General features: G+C 42.6%; 1 protein-coding gene across 1 annotated transcript; it reads right to left on the bottom strand.

Annotated features, from left to right (window-relative positions):
- Window positions 1–791: 791 nt before the first annotated feature.
- LOC311250920 (double C2-like domain-containing protein alpha) lies at window positions 792–24960 on the bottom strand. Its single transcript, XM_084343073.1, has 11 exons — window positions 24702–24960; window positions 19453–19802; window positions 18947–19026; window positions 18252–18326; window positions 17858–17967; window positions 14448–14574; window positions 12340–12399; window positions 6709–6908; window positions 4790–4871; window positions 4389–4485; window positions 792–2212 (listed from the first exon to the last, which is right to left on the bottom strand). The coding sequence occupies exons 1-11, from the start codon at window positions 24731–24733 to the stop codon at window positions 2076–2078; spliced, it is 1350 nt and encodes a 449-aa protein (XP_084199199.1). The 5' UTR covers window positions 24734–24960; the 3' UTR covers window positions 792–2075.
- Window positions 24961–26832: the final 1872 nt, after the last annotated feature.

Genomic DNA, 26832 nt, shown 5'->3' with positions numbered 1-26832 from the left:
TGTCCATGATGTGGGACACTGAGCAGCAGTGCGTTCATCAGAAACATCCAGATGTCCTAATGCTGATGACGCTGACCTCTGACCTCCTTGTCTAATGAAACAAGTAAACAGAATATTCAATATCCATGTCACGGAATCATCTAATGAATAAATTTAGCAATAGATAGATGGACAGACAGACAAATTAGTTGCTCATTAGTGAAATTCAGACACCAAAAACATATTTAGCTACTGTTCTCTCAGCCATGTGATTCAAGCCACTAATTTGCCTAAAAGTACATTTAACATTGATCCAGTTTGTCAAATTACACCACTTAAAAATGAACCACTTCCCAGAGGAAAAATTACCGTAGCAACGCAGGATATTCCTGGAAAAAGCCCAGAAAAATCCTATGAAGGGAAATCACTGGAAGATGGATATCCCTGACTCTTCTTCAGTGAATTTTCCTTGAGCCAGCTTACAGAACAATCAATGAATAAATGCTTTATTCATGATGAATAAATAAAGCAGGAGATAAATATGTCAATGCTATAAAGTCAGTGGCCTTCTGGGAACATTTCTGTGAGAATTCCTGGAGTCACGGTACATTCATACATACATTAAAATCCCCGGAGGAATGGGAAAATTCCCTACGAATGTCAGACAAGAGGCTGCAGTTGCGGACCCTGAAGGGTAGGTGGCAGTGTTGGCTTTATTGGATTTGCCACTGAGCCGCACGTAAACAGAAGAGATTCAGAGAGGCCACTTTGGAGCCACAGAGCAAACAGAAATTCAGGGCTACACACGATCGATCAATATGAATGTTTTATGAAAAAAACAAAAAAAACAGAAGAAGAAACAATCATGCACACTTTCAATTCCAAAAGACAAACATCCAAAGCAAGTGCAACACAATATATATTTACATATGAACACCACTGGTATTTTCAGCATGCCACTTTTACCACACCTGCAGCTTGGTTAATGCAATCCATAGTAAAGCAGCAGCCATGGAGACTTATCGGACAACACTGTGCTCTATACACCATTCATATTTGTTAATTTAGATATTCAACAAAAGGCTGATGATTTTATTTATTGTGTGACCACGCACAGCTCTCCACAAAATAATCTGATAACAACATCTCTGTTCTCGTCCATTCGAATACGGGGCTGTGGAGGAAAAGGGTTCATCAACGTGTCACCAACAAGAAACTGACACAGTGATATTAGAGCTGACACATTAAACAACTGTGAACAACATAAAGAAACTAAAAAAAAAAACTGTTACCCTCAGATTAATTAAAAAAACGTCTTCAGTTAATCAGAGCAACACGCCTCAGGAGAATTGGGAACAACACAATGATGAATCCTGCAGCAAGGCCCGGCACATTAGTCGTCTTTTAGTTTGCTCCATCAACACCAAAACATGCAATGTAACTGACACGTACCATCAACATGGAAGAACCAATTATCTGCAGGCAATCCAATCCAAATCAGATCAATAGGTACAAAACGTCCGACAGTGTTAAGACCACTTGGAAATCTTTCGGAAGCATTAGGCAAATCATTATTGCGAGGGAGAGGTATGAGACAGGAGTTTTAATGTCAGCCGTTAATGGAAACAACAGGCCGAGTGTAATGAGAGCACATAAACCTGACATGAGGGACGACCGGCAGAATAATTCAGCGTTCTCCCTCATTAGATTTTCTTTAGCACGATTTCAATATTTCTTTTTGATTGAGCTCTGACCAGTTTGGAGCAGTGCAGAGGCGCATTTAGATTGACGTTAAACCCACAAAAGGGACACGTATCCCTATGAATATGATTATGAAAATTCTCCTACTGGCGTGGACGCCTTCCCAGATTTGCATCAGGGTCTATTTAGAGCCCAGGATTAGAGTATTGATCTCTGAATGTGACCCCTTTGGGTGTGTTGTGTGTGAATTATGGTCTCATTCATGACACAAAGCAAGTAGGATATGAGTCCTTCACAGTCATGCAGAAAATCCTCAGAGCATGCGATGAAACGTCTCTCATCCCGAGTCGTCAGGTCAGTCTCTCCGGTGTCTGTAACAGTGGATGAGGATCAGTTCATTCCTGCAGCGTGGATCCAGGCAGCTCGTTGGTCAGCGTGTGCCAGCGCTCCACTTTCTTGCCCTTGTTCTTCAGACAGTCTATCCAGTGCTGCAGAGTGTCTCCCTGCGAGTGACACCCTAAGGACACACCCCCTTACCAGTGCACAAAGAAGAACAGATGTTACTTTTGAAGCCTTTTTTTGTCTGTCACGTTCACATTACGTGTTTATGACAGGACTTTCATAGCTGGAGGTGGAGAGGAAGGTGGTGGAGTTACAGCTGTACTAGAAGACGGTGCCAAGCCAGCGACTGCAGTTCGAGACTGCGTTTCAACATTTGTAAGTGTGGCGACCATTGGATAGTTTCCAGCTGTGTTTGTGGGGTCCAAAACAGGTATTTTAAGCCAAAACATGATCTTTTCCTATCCCTAACCAAGGATTTTTGTGCCTAAAACTAACCAAAACATGAGCACAGTGTTGTCACAACATAAAAAAAGAAAATTTAACATAAATAAATGTGAATTTAAGAAATCTTAATAGGGAAAAAGTGATGTTTGCTCATCCACATTACTTCCAGTTGAAGTGGGGTGCTATCCAAAGAGCTGAAAATGTTATTTCCCTTTAATGACTAAAGCAAAAGTTGACTTTTTAAACGTTTTTTTGTTTTACATCCGAGTTTATGTGATTGTAACAATGTGTCTAAGAATACACAGGTAGTCTTCTGACCATCAGACAGAGCTGAACAGTGATGAAAATAAATGTAAATGAATAATTTAAAATTTCTGCATTTCATTAAAAATCTGGTTACTCTTCACAACACAATCGCCAGAATAAATGTTGGTGACATACATTTCTGCAAACCACAAGTACGTTGAAACTTTTCGTTTCTTTAGATTCAGTTTCCAATGTTATGTTGTGATGACTCTGTGCTTATTCTCTGGTTAGGTTTAGGCACAAAAAACACACACAAAGATCATGTTTTGGCTTAAAATACCTGTTTTAGTCACCACAAACACAGCTCGAAATGTAGGGATGGTATTGTTAAAAACACCATGTGATGTCCCCTCAAACATAGCTGGAAATGTCCAGACTTCCTGACAAAATATCCGTCTTATGGCCACATACACGGCTGGAAATTGTCCCGAGGTCTCCTGAAAAGTATCCAGTGGTTTCACACTTGTTGAAACGCAATCGCCAACTGTGGTCACTGACTTTGCAACCTTCTCGTCCGTAACACCACCACCATCCCGTCCACCTCCATATTGTGAACTTGATTTGACACGCTTTGTAGAAATGTCAGTATTGTATGAAACCTATGACAACAAATCTGTGGTTTGAAGAAAAGTTAATCCTTACACTCCGTAACACTTTATCCTGGGGATGGGTCTCATATTTTTGTTTTCACTGACAGAGTATGACTCAGTTGTTCGTGGACATTTCCTAATCCCCTCATTGGTCAGTGGATTTCAGCCGTGATGAAGTATTACTCTCTTTCAATCTAAAAAGTTACCCGAGGCTGGAGATTTGGTATATTTTTCTACTTGTCAACAAATCCCACGAAAAGACCAAAAGACCAATCCATCCTATTGACAAGTATTGTCTGTGTAACCAAGGCCGGATATTCCTCTGTGGAACAGAGCTCCATTGTTGTCAAAAAAACAATAACAAACACATCAGCGAGCCACACTGCTGGACTGGGTGACAAGTTCCGTCACTGCCACGAACATGAGCATTGTAATTTATTTTGAGTTGATCCCACATACAACGTCACGGTGCTAGAAATACTCACTAGAGTACACAATGTAGAAAATGGTCCCCAGCTAATTGCGTTATTACTTCCTGTTTGATAAAAACAAACTACGGTACCCAGCTGTGTCAGGAAAACTGCTGAGCCCTTAAAGAGATTTACCTCTTCAGAATTTGTTGAAAATAAAAGACAGAGAAAAACACCAGACTTGACCTTTTCAGACTGTAAGGAACAAAATATCTTGACTTTTAAAGGTCCAAGAAAAAAAAGTCCAAGAAGAAGATATTCAGATGGAAGAACAGGAGTAAACGTAATGACTTACTCCCACTCGTGGAACAAGTATATTGAAAAGCCAGAGTGTCAATGAGACCCTTTTGGCAACCAGTTCTTGCAAATTACACACAGCGTTGCACTCGGATCAAGGCAGCTAATAGAGACCATCTTGAAATATCTTTGGCAACATCTGCCATGGGTACAACATTATTAGACTGCTAATTAACTAGCCAGTGAGCTAATCAGCAATCCCAAAAAGCACCAGCAGGAAATGATTAGCTGCCAGCATGTTTGTGTGATGTCAGCTCACCGATGAAGTCATTGGACTTTCCCAGGTCGTAGTCCCACACTGTGACCTCCAGCGTCTTGGTGGCTAACTCTGAGAAGGTAATTTCGTAGAAGAACTCCTGGGGGAAAGCAAAGAGGGAGAGGGGTGAGTGGATGAGAGCAAAAAGGTCAGAGGATCACGCCTTACACACATGTTGCTCCTCCTCTGTAAACCTTTAAAATACACACTAATGAGGCAGCACATAATAATATGCGAACTGTAATTGGCTGTCTTGCAAAATTATTTGCAGAAACTTTGCATGCAGTGTGGTGTCTCTGGAGGAGGACACTTCAAGTCTAAATGAGCTGTCTCTTTACATTCAACCACTGTAAATGTGCTTCCTGCTCCCACAGTTATGCACATACACAAACATGGATGTCTACCTCATTAAACTCCGGGTTGAGAGTCTTTTTTATGACCGCTGTTTTGTGCTTGGACTTCTTATGAACATCTGGCTTGAGGTACCTGAGACAGAGGAATGTGATACAATCATGTACGCTCATTCACATAGAAAATCATCATGTTCCTCCATTATATTCTTTCTTTCTTTCTTTCTTTCTTTCATGTCAATGGAAAATTGGGTGAAGTTTCGTAGTCCACAAAACATTTCTGGAGCTTCACAGCAAAGCAGTGTTCTTCACAACAACCGAAGAAGATGGGGACTTGTTTTAAAACTTGTAAAAAGGACATAAAATGGCTCCACACAGCTTAAACAAGTCCCCATCTACTTCAGTTGTTTAGTAAAATGCTGCAACGCTGTTTTGCTGTGAAGCTCCAGAAACATTCTGTGGAGGCGAGTAAATCATGACTGCATTTTCATTTTTGGGTGAACTTATCCTTTAAAGGAACAGCTTGCCATTTTGAGAAATATGCTTATATGCTGTCTTGCCAAGAGTCATGCTTGATAAGAGGAGGGAACAGATAGCCTAACCACCTGTTTCCCCCTGAATTCAGTCTGTATGCTAAGCTAAGCTAACCAGCTGCTGGCTGTAGCTTCATATTTACTGCACAGATATGACAGTGGTATCCATCTTCTTGCTTAACTCTCAGCTGGAAAGTGAATAAACAGCACTTCTCAAAACGTACAACTATCCCCTCGAAGGTTTAATGTATTATGTGAAACTAATCATGTATGAGCGTGAACTGATCAGTCATTCCTCCACCAACACAGCACAGATTGAAAAAAGCTCAGCATCCCTACGCGGGCTGTCATTAAATTCTAAGGATATTTTTAAGCCAGCTGGAAGGAGCGTGGCGAAATCTCTATTCACATTTGCTTTCCACCCACCACCCACAGCTCGGAGAGAGCGTATGTTCCCACACGCTCTCAGACACAACAAAGCATCTGGGAAAAAGCTCCAGCCAAAGGGCAAAGATGCACTCACGCATCCGAAATGACACAAGGTGCGTGATGTATTCCTGCGGATTGTGACGGGGATGTGTGCGTACGTTCAGTGGGTGTGAAGAAGAACATTTGAGTTTAAGGCATGACGGGAAAAGGAGAAGGGAGATTTGTGTGTGTGTGTGTGTGTGTGTGTGAATGTGTGTGCGTGACGGGAGGTTGTTTAGTGTTTTACTCATTCCACAAACAACCTCACAGGCAGAGGCAGCGCTCAGGAGAGCATGGAGGGAAGGAGAGGAGGGGATTTTTAAAGCTCATTTGTCCAGCTTCTGTCAGGGTTCATCATTCAACCCAGGGACCTTCCTGCCCTCCCGCACACACACACACACACACACACACAGTGAAACACACAGTAATGCCTTTCTTTCCTCAGTGAGTAATGAAACTCTACAGGACCTCGATGACACTAACAATAGCACCGGACTCTGTCTCCTCCTTGATACAGTACGCCCGTAACCTTAGATCATGTTGCTGTCTTTCAGTCCATTTTGAAGGCTGTCAATACACATGCACTGTTACCATTATCTAGATTAATGGGTGATATATTTCACAATGGCTTCCACTTGTGTGAAAGCTGCCCTCATTTGTCACCATTACCTTATGCGGGGTTAACTAATACCATCTATCACTCATGAGCGTGATTCATGGGGTCAATATAAGCCAACGGCCAGTTAAGACAATACACAGGTGTTGCGGTGAGGAGGGAGATGGATGAGTCGTGTTGAAATTGTTCTGAAATGAGGGTCGTAAAATACCAATCCGTCAGTCTAAGTTGTGTTTAATTATTTTAAAGGTGTCCAATGATTGAGGGCAAAAATGATTTGTTTCTTGTTAAGGTTGCGGCATTGTTACATGTTATTTAATCAAACACACCAAAACATTCAGGTAGCGCTTCCTTACGTTTTAACGTAGGGGTCTGAGTAGCCGTTGACATCCATGGCTGCCAGGTGGGCGCAGCGTTTGACGCCCACACACAACCCGCCGCGAGCCCTCTCCTTGGCCTCGCCCTTCACGTCGCCATCACTGGCCGGGGGGAGGTACTGCAGGCAGAGCAGCAAACGGCCCCTCTCCTCAAGACTCCTCTGCTGCTCGGTCTCCCACTGAGGGGGGGAGGGGACATGAGAGATCAGGAAAAAGGTGTGTGAGCTACATTCCTAGACTGACAGATTCATTATCGTTGACTGCAAAACGGCCAGGAGGTTAGCTAAAACGACGACAATGCTTACAGCAGCTTTAAAGCTAGGCTTGGTGAGTTATTCTTTAAGCATTTCTCAATATATTTGTAGTAAATCTTTTAACATCCCGTGCCCTCATTGCGCCCGACTGGAGCCTTCAACAAGGTTAGGCGGATAAGTATTGCTAAAGCTATTAGCGAGCTAGTCACACAAGAATGGCAGAGAGAGTGCAGCCAAAATTTCCCAATGCTAACACACTAGCTTGACAGCGGTGCGAACAAAAGCCATATTCATTGTTAATGGTCATTATGATAGAGTTAGGTGTTTGCTTAAATGTGATTGAGATGCGAGGTAAAGCTAGTTGGATAACGCTAGCGAAGAAAGTGATGGGCCTGTTGTTCAACGGCTAACCCCGTTAGCACAACACACACAGCAGTTAGAAGCAATTATTGCACTATAGGTAGCCTTTTCAGCATGAGGTATATTCACAACAGCTGTTTTGCTTGTGTTTATATGATTGTGGCATTTAATAGAGTTATTTATTTATATATTTATTGGACTAAAAGAGAAGAAAATGTGTTGACTGGCTGCTAACACATCTCCCTTGCTGGCTGGTGAGAGCTGCAGGTCAGTCGGTGTCAGTGTGGTTAGGCATTGCATGTTCATTCACTTTCATTTTTCATTTTTCGGTTGAATACTTTTCAAATTAAGCTTGTGCTCACTGGTATCTACAGTCGTACCAACCTCTGCTTTACTGATCAGTGTTAGAAGGAGGTTTCATTCATTGAGGATGATGCATCAGAGGCTGTGACCTGCTGATGAACAATATTCAAGTTTTTCTTTCAACCTACTGCAATCATTTTTTTTTAAATATATTACTAGTGGATTAAATGTCTGTGTGTACTGTACAAGGGGTCATTCGGAGTATGAACTAAACTTTCTTTTCTCTTCTTTCTAACTAAACTTTTTTTCACCAAACTTTCCTTTTTAGTAAGTTTGTTTGGCTTTACGGCGCAAAACTTTACTGTTGTTGTTCTCTCTCGCTGCTCTCGTTAGTGCTGTTTCCAGGCACATCAGGGAGCTGTTTTCAGTTAAAAAAACCCAACAAAAGCTCTCATAACGCTGTCACTGTACACTTCCTGCTCAGCACTAATCAACAGACAAAGTTAGAAAGTACATTGAACACAGTGGAGCACTTAGCAGCTAAAAAGCCAGATATTTCCTTCCACAGTTGGGCAAGAGCCAAACAGTATCAACAGAGGAGTGGATATTGGACTTGTTGACTCAAACTTCGAATGAATGCTAATGCTGCTTTCTGTCGGTTCGATGTGTAAACAAGCCACAGCTGCTTGCGTACACGCTCGCCATATCAACTTAATAAAGAGATCATATGTCATAGTTGTGTTTACTGAGGCCACAAAAATCAATTGATGCAGGTTAAAAGCTGCAGTGAAAATAACAGAGATCTTCCTGCGGCAGCAAAACAGAAAGGACATGTAACTGTGTGTTAACAGCAGCCTCTGGAAGTGACTGGATGAATGCTGAAACACAGTAACTTTGTCTTTAAGACATGATCTGACCAACTAACACCTACTATTACACACAGCTGGCTCAGTCAGAAAGATTTTAGTTTAAAATAATTAAACCTAGTCCAACTCTGTAGAACATGTCATCGGTAGATGTTGATGACGTTAATGTAAACAAACACAACCAAACATTTCCAATATGCCGTCTTCAGCGGCGGCGATTTCTCACAAGCTATCTGCCATTTATCTGATGGAGATAGAAAAGCATGTCGCTCCCAATTCATTCACAGCCTCTCTCTATCAATCAAGTCAACAAATAATAAAGAACACTGTCACGGTCCTTGGTTTTGGTTCAGTTATTTTCCTGTTTTATTTTGAAGATTCTATCCTCATGTGTCATATTTTACTTCCTGTCTTTGTTTGTTTTCCCGCCCTTTTCCTGCACTTTCTTCATGAGTTGTTCCCGATTCAGCCGCTGATTGGCACAAAGTAGTGACTACCCATTAAATACTGACTACATAATCATAAATTACTCTAGTTGGTACTATCACTGTAAACCTTGACACAAGGGAAACCCCTGAGTGCATTGAATCACGCAGGGTGACTTTAATTGTTTATGAATTCAACCTTTAATTGTAAGAAGGAAAGTACCTTATTTCTTCTTTTAACAGTTCTATGGTTTTGCTCTAAAATGTACTTCCTGTCCTTCGCAGTGATGTGGCTGCTCTCTCTTCTTCCTCTCCTCAGCAGACACACCTAAAGAGCTCAGTGACTTTCATGTAACATTTGAGCTCATCTGCCGCAGCTCAGAGACAAAACCCAGCGATCACAGACGTTGTAATAAACAGGAGAGCAGACGGTCCGATGGCAAAGACCTGTCTCGGACAAACCTTAAAGTCATATTAATGCGCTTTGTCGCTCCTGGCTCAAGTATTTTCCACGGACAACATCAAACTGTTACCAAAGCATTTGACAACAAGCGGAACAACAGAGTAGATTCAAAGTGACAGATGAAAGAAAGCGAGGAAGCAGCTACAGAGGGTGAAGAAGGGGAAGACGATGTTCTCACAGGACCGTGACTCACCCTCATGGCCAACAGCACCGATACATGTATGTTATTTATAGGAAAGACGCACGTTTGCTATTTCAGGACTTTCATCACTGCAGGTGCGACTTTTCCAACCAGGTTATGTTTGATGTTTCACTACAGGAAATGGAAAAAGGCTCATGGTTTTATTGCCTTAAACTCCTCAACTGTATTTTTCACTATATGTCTCTCCTCTCCTTTAAATCTCTCCATCTCTCATTAAATCTTATCTTCAGGCGTGAGGTGGACACAGCCAGGACGATCAATATGCCACACGCCCCACACTCCTCGGTGCTCCTCCCTTCCCTTTCTCTAATTGTCTCAACAGCTTGTCCCCTTTCTTTTTCCTGATTTCTCCCTTTCTTCCGTTTTCTTCTCCTCTCCCTGTCTGTGTTTTTCTTTGTGAATCATCGTTACTGCCAACAGGCCGTTCGCCATCTGCCGTGACTGAGTAGGAGACAAAACTCACAATTAGTGAGGATAATTTGCAACCAGGTATCTTGGTAATGAAACAGCTCAGACCTTCACAGATCGATAGAGAGTAACTCATTAGGGAGGTGGAAATAAACAGGCATCAATGTGGAGCCAGCCACACACGGTGACAGACGAATGGGAAGGAGATAAATTTGTGGGTGGGTTTGCAAGGCTGCAGAACTGGCAAGACGGATCAGACACATTAAACAGCCTCGACTGTGGTAAGAAATACAGAGGCAGCTGTTTTACTGTGTTTATCTTAATTGAGTAAAAAGGGATATGTCGGCCTTAAGTTTAATTTACCTAACTGGTACAAAAATATTACTGTGTCCAAAACAACAGAGACATTAAGAATTTGTAACAGCTGTGAGACAGGATTGTTAGTTAAAGGACCAGTCCACTCTACAGTATATACTACACATCGTGTTTACCTTCCATAATTCTGTAACTTGCGAAAGAATAAATATATCGCCATCATTGTTCTTACAAATTAAAGGTCGAATTCATGATAATAATAAAACACCCTTGCTCAATTCAATACATTAGGCTATAGTGGCTAATGCAAACACAATTCCCAAAAATCATGTCAATTATACGTAAATATATAAATAGAATAATAACTAAAGCAAAAAACCCACAAACGGTAAAAAAGACGTACGGGAATACAATACAGAAGGGTCATGGCCAGTTTAGTAGTTAAGCTACATGGAGGCAAAAAAACAACTATATATCAGGGTTGGTCGATTAATCCATTTGTCCTGGAAAAAAATCAATCAGCAACCACTTCTGCAATCGATAGAAGTAACCATCAGCCTTCAAGCAAAATAACAGACATTCCCTCACTAACTTAGGCTAATTTTAGTAAAGATACATAGATACTGTAAAAGACTGAATTGCAGTGACGATGTTATGCTATATTGGCAAAGTTGGACTAACTGCTAGTTTTGCGTAAACTCAAGCTGTCATCTTCTTTATTCTCTGGCACAACAAGTAAATCAGATCTCTGGCCTAATGTTAGTGAAAGTATTGTTATTTATGAGATATTACATGCATTTTAGATGATTACACTTTCAAATAACAATTAAATTGTATGTAAGCTAGTGCTTGAGGGAGGAGTTTTCTACTCTGAAGTTATTGTAAACAATACTCATCGCATCAACTTTATGACTCATCTCTACTTGTGTTACTGTTACACAATCTTTCAGTCAGGGCTGTCGGGTAATGTAGAGTTGTAGGGAATCCGCTGATCAGGAGGCCTGATCATGAAAATTAGCATTATAAGTAACAGCGAATGGGAAGTAGGTGTGATAAATAATACATCTATAATAAGGAAAATATTGATTACATAGTAGCAGAAACATAAGTGCGTCCCCTGTGCACATTTACACATGAGGCACAGCAGTTTAACCTCATCGATTATTTACATCTCCCGACAGGCCGACAGGATCGATCAGGATCTAATGTTAATTAACGTTCTGTGTTCCTACACATCCCACAGGACAGGATGTGAAGCACCTGATAAATCCTGAGCTCCATCATAACTGTCTTTTATAGAGGCTTAAAGTTTAATTCTGTTTCCTCGGGAGAGTTTCCTTCCATTTTTGGCCCCAGTGGCTCCCGTTTGCTTAGCAAAGGTCTCACTTTAATGTAAACTGTACAGTTTAAGATATTTGCATGTATTTCCCCTTTTCCAGACAGTCATTAGCAGCCACTAAGTTGAATTAATTTCCACATAATACAAAAATCAAACTTGATTATCCAGTTTGACCACGGATTGATTTGAAGTGTACTGCGATTAATAACCTCACAACGATATATCAGTGTTGGCTTAATGGATTACATGACTCAAGCCAGTCTGCTAATTGATTTCCATGTCTTATGGTAATGAATGGAAGCTGATAGATGTCTGGGACAGTGGAAAACATGCACTCAGATGGTTTAAAAATAGCTTGCTGTAATGTTTAGTATACACAATGCGTGCGCTTTCAAACCAGTAAGATGTGATCGTATTCATCAGTTAATCTGTATTTTTTTGTTTCTGATTATTAGAATATTTTATTTATAAAATGGCAGAAAATAGTGAAAAACAATCCATCGACATCGCTCATCGAAATTACTGTTGTTTCACTTTGCAAATGACCTGAATAATGACAGCAAAACTTTTTGCTCTGCTGAATCTTAAATGAAGAACAGGTTGAATAATGGACTGTTGGGACAGACAGACAGATGCAGGGTCATGTTGACCAAAACAGAGGAGTCATGTGATCACCTCTCTCAGGTAGCAGGAGATTCCTCTCAGGGCTGTACTCATCGCTGTTGGTGAAGGCAGCTGAAGACAGAGAAAAAAATGGAGAAAGAGATAAAAAAAATAAGTGGATGCGACTCAGAGAAGCTGAAGAAGTAGGTTAGAGGAGCAAAGGGCGTATAGAAAGAGATGAATGTATTGAGTTGAAGGCAAAACCACTTTGAAAATGACAAGCCTGTCACAGCATCGGGTTCGCAGGATGACAGAGGGGCTTTAGTGTTTGATCGCAGAGTGGCCACCGGCCCCTGAGGGCCAATCTAATACCAACAGCCCTTTCCATCTCATAAAGAACAAAAACCAAGCTCCCTGCTGCCCGTTTTCACATACACATGCCCCCCGCTCTCCAACACTTTTTTTCATGTGTTTCTCATCTCTCTCACACGCTCTCTATGTCTACTGACGCCCTCCTCCCCTCCTCTCCCTTTATTCTCCCAGTCTCCGTGTACCCTTTTCCCATGTGTGACCCAGCTGACATTTAGCCTGCAATAAAAGCTATTTGTGGGCTATGAGAATAGATGTGACACTCTCTGTTTACCTAATACTTCTGCTCAGGCAAGAATCATCTCAAATATGTCAGTAGGTGCCAATGTTACTAGTAATATGTGAACACTACTGTCCTTTGAGCCGTTCTGGTCTGCGGCTATTCGCTGCCCTTAGTTCCACTGAAGGGAAATCTTAATGCTACACATTATTCAATGATATTTTATTCAGCAGTGTACTTGAAACTTTGTGGCAACTGTTCGTGGATGGCCTTTTAACATGGCAATGCCCCTGTACACAATACATACAACATATATAAAAACATGTTTTTCCAGTTTGCTGTGGAGGATCGTGAACAGCCAACACCGAGCCCTGACCTCAGCCCTTTCCAACAATTTCTAGATAATCCTGAATGCCAAGCACAACCCAGGCCTTATCATTAAACAGCAGGGGCCGACCTCTATAACGCCTGTGGCTGAATGTGAGCAAATCCCTGCAGCCAGGCTGTGAAATCTTGTCAAAAGTCTTCCTAGAAGAGTGGAGGCTGGTGTAGCAGTAGATTAATGTCCATGGTCTGGGGGTTAGGGGGGTTTAAATGACATGTTCAGCAACCACATCTGATGTTATGATGTATTGTAAACATATTTGTGGCCATATGATGTAACAGCCTTTATAAAGAATCTATAAACTGTAAATAATGACTTGTAGTTAGAATATTTAATAAATTCCTCTGACTGTTTGGGTCGTATGAACAGTCCACTAGGACTTATTTACGATTTATGATAATTACATTTCGTTTGAAGTCTGGTGTTATAAAAGTACTTTTATCTTTTGTGTGATTGTCATCTTAAGCTATAAAGTGTAGGCTGTGTCCTCGCTGCAGCGGCCCAGGGTTTAAATCCGACCTGTGGCCCCTCAGCTACATGTCATCTCTCATCTCGTTTCCTGTCATCTTTCTAAGCTCTCCTCTCTAATAAAGCCATTAAAAGGCCCAAAGAATTATTAAAAAGTATATTGTTTTACTATAAAATGCCTGCAGCAGTTTACTATATCTGTCTTATAATCGTAATAAACACTTTTGAGGGATTTCTGCTTTAAATGTTTATGATTATGTTTGTATGTAACAAAAGATCTGCCTGTGTGTTTGCTGTTTACTCTCAAATATCAATATCAGCATTAGTCATAGTCTTTATTTTTGTCATTTGTTCAGCTCTCTCACTAATGATGCCACAGTGATGGTACAGACACGTTGCTTTTTCATATTTCATGAGACCCAGGTGTGTGGTCATCATCGGAGCGGATTGATCTTGTCTACTAAATATCGACATTTTAACGCCTCTCTGTTGGCGCGTAAACGATTTCCTGCCTTTCCTCTTCACCTCATTCTCCCCTCCCTGTCTTTTTCTCTCCATGTCTTTTTTTTCTCAACTTTAAAAGATGAGATTGTGAGTCACACAAGAAGCCTTAATATATTCAATATAACTGTGCCCTCCAGTCATTTATCTCTCTAATACACACTCATTTTCCTCTTTCCATCCTTTTAGCCTTTCTTTTCCTATCTCCCCTTTTATTCTTTTTCTGCCCCTTCTCACAGGAGGTGGGTGCTCCAGACAGATGTTGAAGTGTTTGGTCTGGTCCGGTTTCACGCGGCGCAGGGCCACCCGCGACTCCCCGATGAACTCATTATGTGTCAGCTTGTCTTCGTCACACACGGACACCCTGGGAGCGGGGGACAGGGTGGAGGGGGAGGGAGGGAGGTTACAAATGAGGAAAAAGTGAGAGGGAAACACTGAATTAGAATAATGAGGCTGAGAAAGAGGTAGAACATTTTAAGCAGAAAGATGCAAAGTGGTGTTCAAACGACTCCACATATTATGACTCATTCAATTATTCCTAATGTTGTGGCAACATCATAATAATAACCTGACTCGAATTAAAGAGAACGCAGTCTGATAAATCACCTATGTGTAAATCCAGCATCTGTGTGTGCATATTGTACAAGTAATTAGCATTTTCCCTCCCGGGGGAATTGAGATAGTGTGAAGTGCATCATGCAAGGTTAAGTCGATCCATATTTATGGGTCTGGCAAACTTTTCGACTGACTGTAGCGTCAGCCGAAATGCATAAGTGGGTGGGAGCAGCAGAGGAGCGGAGGAGATGGAGGGAGAAGGCATATGTGAAATCAAAAGCCACCGAGCGAGGGATGGAGTGACGTGGGTGAGAGGGAGAGATACAAATGTGAGAATTTATTTAAATCTGTGCGTGAGGAGTCATTTATGAATGCAAATATGCACGTTCCTATAGGCAGAAGTAGAAAAAGAGCACGCTACAAGCTATATGAAATCCAGCGGGGTTGTCTTTCTCTGTGATTTATGTAAATGTAAATGAAAGTAGCTCTGTCAGAGGTCCAGATGTGAAAATGCCGCCTCTCGGCTTGCTGTTTTATTCGACTTTTAACCAAATTCATAAACACGGGAGCGAAATGTCGCAGTCGCCCGCTGCCTTTCAGTTTCCAATAATAAAGCACCGTATTGCAGAAATGTAGAAGGTGCGAGGGGCCAGTTGCCCGGGGACACCAAGATATGTGTTGGCATTCCCCCAGAGGTAATTTCTAGTCTAGCAGCTTATTATCCAAAAGGACACGTGAACCCTTCAGAATGGAAAAAGCAGCAGAAATAGAAAATCAAAATGGAAGTAAGACAGAGAAATGACTGGGATGGGAGGCCAAAAAAGACCAATGGGAGAATAATGAGAGATCAGTCGGAGCTGAGAGGTGAAAGATGGTGCGATACATGAGATGGGTAAAGGACGGCTCAAAGTTCACGAGGATGGAGTGGTGAGTGAGCGTACAATAGGTCAAGGAGGCAAGTGTGAAGCATGGAGTCATTATAATGTGAGGCGGATATAAGGCTGAAGTTACACAGTATGTGGTAACACAGACATTTTATCACCACTACGACAGCTCACACTTCCTACTGCACCAGAAAGACTTCATAATGTCTGTCAGCAGCATGGCAAATCTAATCACATGCTGTCACCAACTTAAATGTCCATGTCAGACATGTAAAAATGTTCGCTGATGATGTATGCAGCGCTCCTTTTAAAGGGTTGTCGGCGACAGCAGGGAAGGTGGATAAGCTTAAAACTGTCAGAGAATAAGAGAAAATGTAGCCCTTTTTAAAATCCCGAGTTCTTGTCATCATACAACAACATAAATACACAATTGTAACTTATGAGTTTTATTTTCCAAAGCCGCGCTGATCCTTCAGAGAAAACACTGCACTCTGTTCCCTGTGGCTGCTGGTTTGAAGTTGGAAGCAGAAACAATAAGAGAGCTGCTGATTTTTTAAGAGCTCTGCCCTTTTTCTAAATGTGGCACAGCTTGTGGTTGCTATCTTGTGGAGTTGTGGTCGAACAAAGCTGCTGAAATAAACACACCTCCCCTCTCCGTGATGGATTTCATTCTTAATTACCAGCCCCTGGTAACGTTTTCCACATTGTGTGTGATGTGTGTAATGTGTGTGTGTCGTCACGGCAAAATGTGCCCTGTGGACACCCATTGTCGTCGAAACTAACACAGAAGCACTTTTGAGTACTCTGCCAGATGCCTGACAGTGGCCAGATCTTTGTCAGCGTCACTTTGTTGGTATTTAAGAATCCTGACACTTGAGCACGACTGTCGGCCATCCGCCACTGTCAGGGCTGCATCCGTAAGCATCCGTGGCTCTAGTTTTCGTGGTGTGTCCTGCGCTGGCCAGCCAATGTCGGCGGCTTTTCAGCTGACTGAGCAATCATCACTCTGACTATCCACGATTTCACACATTTTGCACGGTTTCGCCTCATTTTGCGCCGCCGCCTCTTCACCAGTGCCATTTGCAATTTCTATGCGGCTATATAAGCAAGAGTGCTGTCAACAAAACACTGCTTTTTCATATTTGAATATCCAAAGTTACGGGTCTTCCAGTTTCCCTGTTGAATGACTAATACAGACTACCTGCTGGTTTGGAGAGTTATTTCCTCTCACGCCGTTGGCCGTTGGCTGTAGTCTTTGCGGTGTGTTTAAGTGCAGCTTTTTGGCCGAGTCTTTGATGTCGGTTTAGTGACTTGGTTTTAGATCGCTGAAATATTTCCTGCTGTTTAACCTTGTAGATAAACTGGAAGTAGTCTAACATTTGACTTTTAGTCTGTGCAAAGAGAAACACACTACAAGACAACATAATCGACTAAAAATGCAAGCATATCTACAGAGGCATTTATGAAATGTATTAAATTGATTAGGCTGGATTTATCATTTCCGATTGTAGTTTTATTGGTTACATTAGAGATTTACGTGGATGTGAAAAAAGTAAAAATCACTTTGTACACAAACAACATCAACGTGTTTTCATGTTTCTGTGCTTTAAACCTCCTGCCATTAAAACGCCTCTGCTGAATTGACCCAGAGTCGGAGGCCGGCTGTAGGTCCAGTTTCTCTAATTTCCCTGGAGAGATCAACCGTCCATCCTATTTAAATCCCATGCCCACGTGTGCAGTGGCAAAGTTTTAGTCACAGGCAGAGACAATTCGCAGCTTTTGCCACCTCTGGAGGGGGTCAATGAAATTAAAACACCCCGCGGTGCGTAGTCTGACCTCAATCTGTCACTGCATCTTGAGCAGAGAGAGAAAGGCCGGGAGAAGGAAAGACAAAGAGGGAGGGATGGCTTAGAAGGAGTGAAGGGAGATCTTCTCTGATCCTAGTGGACGGGAGAGATGCAAGGACAGGGAGGAGAGAAGGTGAGGTGACAGAGGAGGATCAAAGGATCAGTGGAGATAGGTGGAGAGAGGGAACACGGTGAAACAAAGAGGATAAAGGCCTATAAACTGAGAGTAAAAGACTGTGATAGACGATAAGAAACCCTTTGTAAGCAACAGTCGGCTTTCTGATGGGCAAGACAGAGCGGAGAGGCAGGAAGTGAAGGAGACAGAAATAGAAAAAGAAAAGCCTCCGTAACAAACATTTACCGGAGTGTTTTGCGGTACATGTCCTCCTCTGTGATTCCACAGTAGGTGAGCGTCTCGTTCCACACGGGGTTCAGCGTGTTACGAACAGTCTTGGTTTTCAATTTATTAGCCTGTGCATCAAAGCAGAGAGGAGAGGAGAACAATAATGTAACTCAGCTATTTTCTCTCAGCTGCAAACAGCAAACAACCGCAACAGGAAAACAGCTTTTTACTGGCTCGAAGGTCATTTTTGTTTTAGTGCAGATTTACTGGTCTGCACTTGCACCGTCATAAAGCAGCTCAATATTATAGCCAGAATGAAATATGCACTCAGAAATACAGGTTACTAAAGGTCTTTTTTTTCAGTTGTGGAAAAGCACAGGAACAAAAATACGTTCTCATAATACAATCCGACCTTGCAGGCTCCCGGAAGCAGGTGCAGCTTGACGTAAGGATCAGCCAAACCGTTGAAATCCATCGGCTTCAGACCCTGATAGAGACCGAGAGAGGACGTAAGAGAGAGTGTAAAGTAGTTGGTGCAGATCAATGTCGAAGCTGCCGACACCTGTAATAAATTAGAGGTGAGGGATTCATTTACAAATTGAATCTCAAGCACAGAGCTAGAAAGGAAATGGGGGGGGATCCTTTAATTTGACAGATAGTTTCAGCTGACCAGTGAACCACGTCGTGCAGAGGCCACACTGCACGCTGTGAAAACAATATATGAATTGAGGCTGAAAACTGAAGCAGTGGTGCTACACACTAATAGGAAGATGTTATACATTTGTGCAGAGTCTGTGTTACTTCAGACCTTTAATTTCTCTTTCCCATCAGTGAAATGTTATCAGTGAAACGAAGAAGCTGCTCCGCCGTGTTTCAACTGTGAAAATTGTAGAATTGGAGTCCGGATATCGAGTAAGAAGCTCAATGAACAGATGCAGGTTATAAGCAGGTATTGTATATAGACTGTATAAGACTAAAAATCTACAGCCATGCTTGCAGCTGAGATGCTAACGATAGCATGCTCGCAGTGACAATGCTAATGGCTACAATTTGGAAACCAGCGCTTTCTATCAACCGACTTCAAGACAAGTAACCAGTGTTATTTACCTTTGCTCTCAGGACTGTGCAGTGTAGGGAGCTGGTGGCTCTCTCATACAGCAGGTCAAACTCTAGCGTCCCCAAGGAGGCTGTGAGGCAGTGGATAGAAACAATTAAAATGTGACACACGTACGTTGGTGACTGCTTTTCAGTCGGTGACTTTATTACTCTGTGTAGATAATGATGGCAGGAAGAAACATAAATATCAACTTTGTGAGAAAGTCACTCATTTTTGTAGAAAATAACCTTATTCACTTCATCGCTGAGAGTTCGATGAGATAATTGAAGACACTCTCAAAGACAAAGTCAACAGTCAACAAAGACCCATTGTGTAAAAACGAACTGTAAACTGCACGTGTGCTGCTGTGTGATAACAGAAAGCTGGACGGGCGTAGCACCTTAGCAAAAACTCATTTTGATTTCCCTTCACCCAAATCCACATCTGCGTTGAGTTGATTTTAATTCTGTCGCAAGCAGCTTTAGTGAAACAAAGTCATTACTCTCAGGTGACTCACTGTTATCGTCGCTGTCACAGCTGTCGATCTCGATGGAGGTGTCCATGCTGCTCATGGCCGAGAGTGAGCCCCCTCCACCTGCCGCCCCTGGTAACAGCGGTGACAACAGGCTGCTATTCACTCCTCCGCCTGCGGCCCCTTCACCTTGACCCGCGCTGCTGGGGCAGAGTGCGGTGGGAGCTGCCGCCTGATTGGGCGAGAGCGGCTCGGAGAAGGAGGAAGTGGGCGATAGGCGAGGGAAGTAGGCAGAGATTTGGCGGATTGGGCGGATGGGCCCCGGACATACGTCGATGGCCATGTGCTCCTGGATGGAGATGCCTAAACGTTTTCCTTTTCGCACAGTCATAGGGCTACAGGGAAAGAGTAGAATGACGAAGGAACAGTTAGAAAGTTTTCAGCAATACAACAATATATTCATATTTGGGAATGCATTCATACGGAGCAAGAGCGAAGACGTTGATCCACAGATTTGAGTTGTTGTTTTCAATTTCACCTCTGCTTTTCCAAGCGAAACCAGGGGAGCTTAGTAAGATGATTGGTGATGAAGAAGATCTATTCCTGTATCTGGCTATCTCTGATATCTCATTTGCTGTAGAGTCAAGAAGAAGAACTTGCGATAGGAAGCGTTTATCTCAATCTGCTCTCACAGTGAAACCTCCTTCAACATAATTAGAACTCTTAGAAAGAAAGACATTACTCATAAGATGACAAAATACAGCAGAGGGTGTGCACAAATTTGCATTTCAATTGAATACATCTGAATAAACTCAAGCCTATCAGGGAGGATAAAGGATAATAGACAATTGGGGTCTCCCCCGAATCCTAATAATCCTTGATGAAATCGCAGCGTGTGTGAGCCGCCGAGCCACGCATGTTATCTAAAGTGCTTAACAATCCTCCGTAGACAGACAGGTAATTATGAAGCCTTTACAGGCAGGAACGGCTCTCCAGTACTACTCAGACTGGGAGAAGTGTCTTGATGATTATATAAAGTTGTTGGAAGCAGGGAACAGAGTTGACCACAAGGCTGATGTGTCTGCTCTCTTCCCGAAATAAAAACGAGGGGGGTGGATTACAAAAATCTCACAGCTTTTGTTTTCTAAAGACAGCAGGCCTTGAGGGGGCGTTCTGTCCTCAATACTGAACAGATCCCCCCCTTCTGCTCGCTCTGCATTAATCGATTGAAACTGAGAAGTGAGTATTTGCACTGTGAATGTTTGCACTTCCTCTGTGATGTCTGTAAGTTGAACGTCTGTGGAGGTTAGAAATCTAAAAAATGAGGAGAATCTCTAGTCGGGAATTGAGCTTTGAGGAGATAGTTGTGAATTATGTGCCGTCTTGACTTTATTCTGATGACAGAGCGGCAGGAAATGAATCCCCACAAACGGAAGTACATAAGTGGAACATCAAGCATAAAGTATGTGAATGATCTCAAACCTGCACCTGTATTAAAGGGGCAGTTCACCCCAAAATTAAAAATACATATTTTAGCTCTTGCCTGTAGCGCTGTTTATCTATCTAGATTGTTTTGTTGTGAGTTGCCCGATTTTGGAGATATCAGCCATACAGATGTCTACCTCCTTTTGAATATAATGGAACTAGATGGTGCTCAACTTGTGGTGCTCAAAACGCCAAAAAATACATTTGAAGAGTTGAAGACTAATGTTTCCTTTCACTTTACTCATCGACAAGCATGTAGGAATGATGTCCCTCTCAGTGTAGCTGTACCGTTATACCTATAACTATACTTAGTCGTACCCCTGTCACACTGGACAAAAGACACACCAACATCTGGCTATCGTCTTCAATGTGATACAGGATAATCTGCATTTTCTGCGGCGTCAATCGACTCTTCAGTGGTCACGAGTGTCTATCGACTCTGGCTTCAATATGCTGTGATGAAAAAACAACAACGGGGTGAACACGTTCAGTTTCTCCACTTGTCACCCATCATGATATGATGTGTGATGAAGTTACGGAGGCTGGCTTGTTGATACTTTCCCATCAGTCACTGTTTAGGCAACGCTTGAGCATCATTCAGTCAAGACTGAGGCTGAAACAGAAATTAACCACCGTGTGGCTGTCAGCAGCTTGATCTGTACTGCACATGTGCACCTCAGAGCAGAGATGAGAAAGGAGCAAGATGTCTCCAGAAAGAAACAACATGTCTAATTCAGAATGGCATGGATTAAGACTATTCAAGTTATGAAAGTAGGATTAGCCAATCTCTCATCTATGACTCACTGCAAGAAACTGCTCACAATGAGGTGCCTAGATTATCTTGAGTGACGTCATGATTTCTGGCAAGAGACGTTGCTGTGGAGTTTTTTCAAATGTGTTTTTTGGCGCCATAAGCCGAGTGCCATCTAGTCCCATTATGTGTGAGAAAAGGCCGACACCTCTACAGCCAACATCTCTAAAACTCTGCAACTCAAATCAAAACAATCTAGATGGATGAATGGTGCTACAGGTAAGAGGAAAAATATGTATTTTTGATTTTGGGGTGAAGGAATAGTTCAACATGCACTCATTCGCTTTCTTTTTGAGAGTAAAATGAGAAGATTGATACTTCATGAATGCCTGACAGGTAATTACAGCCCACTAATTAAGAAAGTTACTGCGCCAGCCAAGAATTACTCCAGAGTCGTCTTTTGACTTTGATGTAACGTGTTAATTAGAGCGATTTAGCCTATTGTTTTCCCATTTCCATTCTGTACGCTCAGTAAAGATAACTGGCTGCTGGTTGTAGCTTCGTATAAACCTCACAGGTTGCTCAAAATCGAACTAGCTTTTTCATGAATGCAGGTTTTTCATTGATCTCCTCCTCTAAAGACTGTAACTAAAAAACACTGTAATTATTCCTCGTTTCCCTCTTACTTCTGTTTATGTGGTCAAACCTGTGAACAAATTAACTCCGGGCCCTTCAGTCATCAGGATAAAGTCAGCGACCAATGACTCTCTGGCTCTGAAATTGTTGCCTCTGACTGTTGACCTTCAGCAGAATTACAGGAGGCAGTGAGGGTCATTTGTCATGTGTGGTCCAGGCTCTCTGCTGTGAGCACAACAGTGGGTGATACACACCGCAGCTCATCCAGCTTTTCCTTGGCTCCAGATGAAACAAAACTTCTGCAAACACGCAGCAGCGTTCCAGCATGCAAACTTCCTCCACTCATTTGACTGAAAGGACTTTGACAGAGCGCTGGCTCCGGGTTGGAACATGATGGACATTGTGCCTTTTTGAAAATCAGCAGCAGCCATTTTGGTGCCATTGAGGACCACAGAAGCAAAATTAATCACTTCTTACGCACTGAACAACTGGTCAGAGTTCACGCTGCTCAATTAAGGAGCACGGAGATAACCTCAGACTTCAGGAAAAGACACTGTGACTCTGCTTCTTCTTCAAATGTGAGGTGGAGTGTTGGGAGAAGACAAACCAGTGTGTACCACAGCTACTGTGCTGTGAATCACTTCAGTGGCAGAACAATAAAAAAGAGATAATCTGAAATTAAGTGGACTGCGAGACATTAAGGGAAAGGTGAAAACAAGTTAATGAAACTCCCTGTGATGATGAGGATTTGGGCCAGAATTGATTAAAAGATTAATCTACTTGGATGAGCTGATAATAACGATTGTTCCTGTGAATAATACATAATCCTTCAAAGCGCACGCACACACACACACACACACACACACACACACACATCAATACATCCACACCAGCATGCCAGCAAACATACAGATACACTTCCGTCAGATCATTAATTCATCTCTCCGCAGCTGTTGCGGGCTTGTGAGCGACTGTTTGTTGATATAATGTGCGCAGTCAGTCGCCTCCCAGTCCTGGCAGACGTGGCCGTGAGCTGGAGCACCAGCATCATCACCAGCAGCAGCAGCAGCAGTGGCGGTGATGGCACACGTACAGCCGGGCATGGTGGCTTGCAGCTCGCGGGGGGAGCAGAAGCTCCCAGCGAGATCATGATTGATCGCTCTCATGCTGCCAGCTGGAATCTCTCTCTCATCTTCTCTTTTCATCATCATCTCAACGCTCAGAATTGTTGCTGATGCACACTGGAAAAATAACTAGGTGTGGAATTCACTTCACACTTGGCGGATTTTTACGTGCTACCCCTCGTTTACATACATGACTCTCCTTCGCCTTGAAGCACATGGCTGAGCAACTTTACATAATTCCTATAAGCCTCAAGACAATGGCACAACTTGTCCACAGCAGCTAGACACAGAAGCCCTGCAGCTCTTACTTATGCAACCACGTACAGTGCAGTATATCCTACATGGCCCCTTTGCACATATATTTGTGAGGTTACATATGTTTCCAGCTTCGAGATGAGAGCATGAAGCTCCCAGAAGCCGGCAGTCAGGAATATCTTTGTGCAACATGCGACCCCCCTCCTCCTCCACCTCCTCCTCTCTCAGCTCCTTCACTTTAAATTAGAGTCACATCACAGCACGGACGCCGTCTCCCACAATCCCCCTCCTCTACCTTCCCATCTCCACCTTAATAATCCACCATCTCCCCTCTTTATCTCTGTGATTATCACTCCGTCAGTCTTTCCCAGGCACTGTGTTGCTCCACCTGTGGGTATGTGATGCTCTCTCTCTCTTCCTTATCTCTTCCTTGACTGATTCTCTTCTTCTTCTCTTGTGTCCTACATACAATGGGGCCCCTGCGGCGGGCTCCGTTCACCTTTAAATAACAAGCTGCTGGCTGACAGGCAGATGGTATAGTACAGTGGCGCCCACTGTAGCTACTCATTAGAGCTTGACAGTCAGCGCGTCATTTATTGCCAGCCACAGTGACAGCGAGCACTTGTCAATTAGAGTCAAGTTATTTTCAGGCAGCAAGGGATGAGTTAACTTCAGTGTCTGTGGCTGTCAGCGTGCATGTGTCTGAAGGTGTGAAAGTAAAGTGAAAGAGCAGGTGAAAAGAGCCAAGAACAGACTGACACATGTTGCACCTTCCAGCTGTGTGAGGATGGCGCTGAGTAAATGTGATCGTCTCGCGCTCTGGCTGCTGCTTCATTAGTTTTTGTTTCTCTCATCAAGAAAAAAAACAACACACAGACAAAGAAAAGTGGAGATATAATGACAGGGTGAGGGAGAAGGGGAGGAAAGATGTTTTTAAAAAGAAGAGATGTGAGAGATAAAAGATGCATTCGTGCAGAGAAATCAGTGTGAAAAATACATGCCCAGTCATTTCAGAATAAAAGAATAAATAAATGTGGACTTACCTCAGTGATAGCACAAGTGTGAAACTCCTCATATAAAAAGAGGGGATTCCAGTGCGGAGAGGAGAGGGAGACTAACTAACAGGTGGCGGAGAGAGGAGCAGAAACTAGAGAGAGAGAGAGGAAGGGAGAGAGAGAGAGAGAGAGGAAGGGAGAGAGAGGGGGGTGGACAAAGTGAGCTCTACGCATATCATTAAAAATTAAATGCACCAATAGTTCAAGTTGAGATGAAAACGAGGAGCTAGAGGAGAAGAGAGGAGGAGGAGAGCAGCATGCTGGAGGAGGAGGATGGAGGGAGTCAAGAGGAAGAGAGAGAGAGTGAGGGGGGGAGGCAGTGGAGAGTTATTCCTTGACATTCTGTTGTGCATGTGACGCTTCGCCTCCCTCCCCCCCTGAACATCCCCCCACCGTCACCCTACACACACACACACACACACACACACGTTTTTTAATTATTTTTTTCACTTCCGAGGACAATGCATCCACTTCATTCATTCCCCACCCACTTAAACCAACCTTGAAGGATAAGACTGATGATATTTGACATTTTTCTTCATATCAACAAATCCAACCAACCATGGATTTACCCTATGATACAGTATACAGGTAACACTTAACGATAAGGGTGCAATCATTAAGTCATGCAGTCGTAATAATAAGCACTTAGTAACTGTTAACATTAATTAAAGGGTTACATGTTGATTAAGGTATAATATCAGTATTTGGCTGGTTATTTTTCTTTACAACGTGTTATTTAGATTTTTCAAGATACAGCATTCACAACAAAACAAAGAGCCACAATCTTAATGACCAAATGAAGACAAACAAAGCAAAGATTAACATACAACACACATTTAAACCACACATCAAACAAATGAGCTCAACTCAACCTCAACATGCCATATCTGGTTATGTGTTACATAAACGTACATCATGTACAACTCAATTTTCTCCATCGTGTCTCCATCTCATCGTGTTTCTTTCACCAACTAAAAATCAACGTGATACAATCCTTTGGCTGGTAAAGATGTTAATTAAAATGTGTGTCATAGGGTCAAGCAGCTGAGTCATTTGTTGTTTTTAAATAAAAACTAATTAATTATGGCAAAATAATTCATTCCCCACTTCTAGCTAAGAGGTGAGCGGGGGTGTAACTTCACCGAGCATGCAGAATTAGACCTATACCTGTCAAAACAAAAAACGTGAAAGGGGCTCTATGTAACAATTTGTTGCTTTTAACATGTATTAATCTATTTTCTTTTGGCCATATTTCAGCGAATTGTAACGTGACGTGAAAAATGAGGCCGCCCCTGTCTCTCTCGGTTGCCTATAAAAGCCTGCGGATGGTTTGTTTAAGTTGTTTATTGCTGCTGGACTGTGGATTTCTTTGCGAAGGACTCAGGTTGGATTGTCTGCGACAGTCCAAAGGATGTGACTTTATGCACGTTCTCAAGTGCCTCGTCTCTGTGCCTCTCTCACCTCCGCCTATAGAGAGCAACAGCAGCTGACGTTAGTTTAGAAATGGAGTCCAGAAACATAAACTAACAACCTGCTAACACACACTACACCGAAGCTCCACAGAGCCCCTTTAATGAAACCACAGTTCTAGGCTGAGTCGTGAGCTATATCTATTTCTTGGCAGACGGCGGCTTGGGGGAGTGACTGTGGCCAGTTTCCTGACGGCTTGTTGTCACAATCAAGCTGCTAGTTTTGATACCATTGTGTGTAAAACCTGTGCTCAGCCGTCGTATCTGGCATCCTGTTCTATAGCTGAGGCATAAAGGAGCTGAGGGGATGAATAAATTGTTGTTCAAGTCGAGAAGTAGTTCCAGCCCATACCTCCTTTTACAGCCCCAGTGTCCCTCTGAATCCGGCCATAATGGATGAATGTTGCACAGAACGTGTAGCAGAGGGTTAGCAGCGTTACACAACATAAACATCCTTGTCTGGCAACAGGGTAGACAGGTCTTTATGTTACTTACCGTATAACCATAACCCTAATTCTGCAAATTCAACAGTTTATCTTGCGTGGACCTGGTTTGTGTCCCCGAGTGAGAGATGAATTGGGTTTGTGTTAATTTAAAGGGTAAAAAAAAGAAAAAGACATCTAATTAAATCTCACCATCTTTCTGTC

The sequence above is a fragment of the Pagrus pagrus genome, assembly GCF_965226575.1.
Source record: "Pagrus pagrus genome assembly, chromosome: 21".
In the NCBI taxonomy this organism is placed as follows: Eukaryota; Metazoa; Chordata; class Actinopteri; order Spariformes; family Sparidae; genus Pagrus; species Pagrus pagrus.
This window is presented reverse-complemented; position numbering and strand designations above follow the sequence as displayed.

Excerpts from the sequence above, each read along its gene's own strand:
- LOC311250920 (XM_084343073.1), bottom strand. The coding sequence starts at position 24,733 with ATGAGGAGTTTCACACTTGTGCTATCACTGAG. Across the intron at positions 19,027-19,452 it reads CTGTGACAGCGACGATAACA|CCTCCTTGGGGACGCTAGAG; the intron begins GTGAGTCACCTG and ends ACTGCCTCACAG. Across the intron at positions 4,872-6,708 it reads TCAGACCCCTACGTTAAAAC|GTACCTCAAGCCAGATGTTC; the intron begins GTAAGGAAGCGC and ends CCTCTGTCTCAG.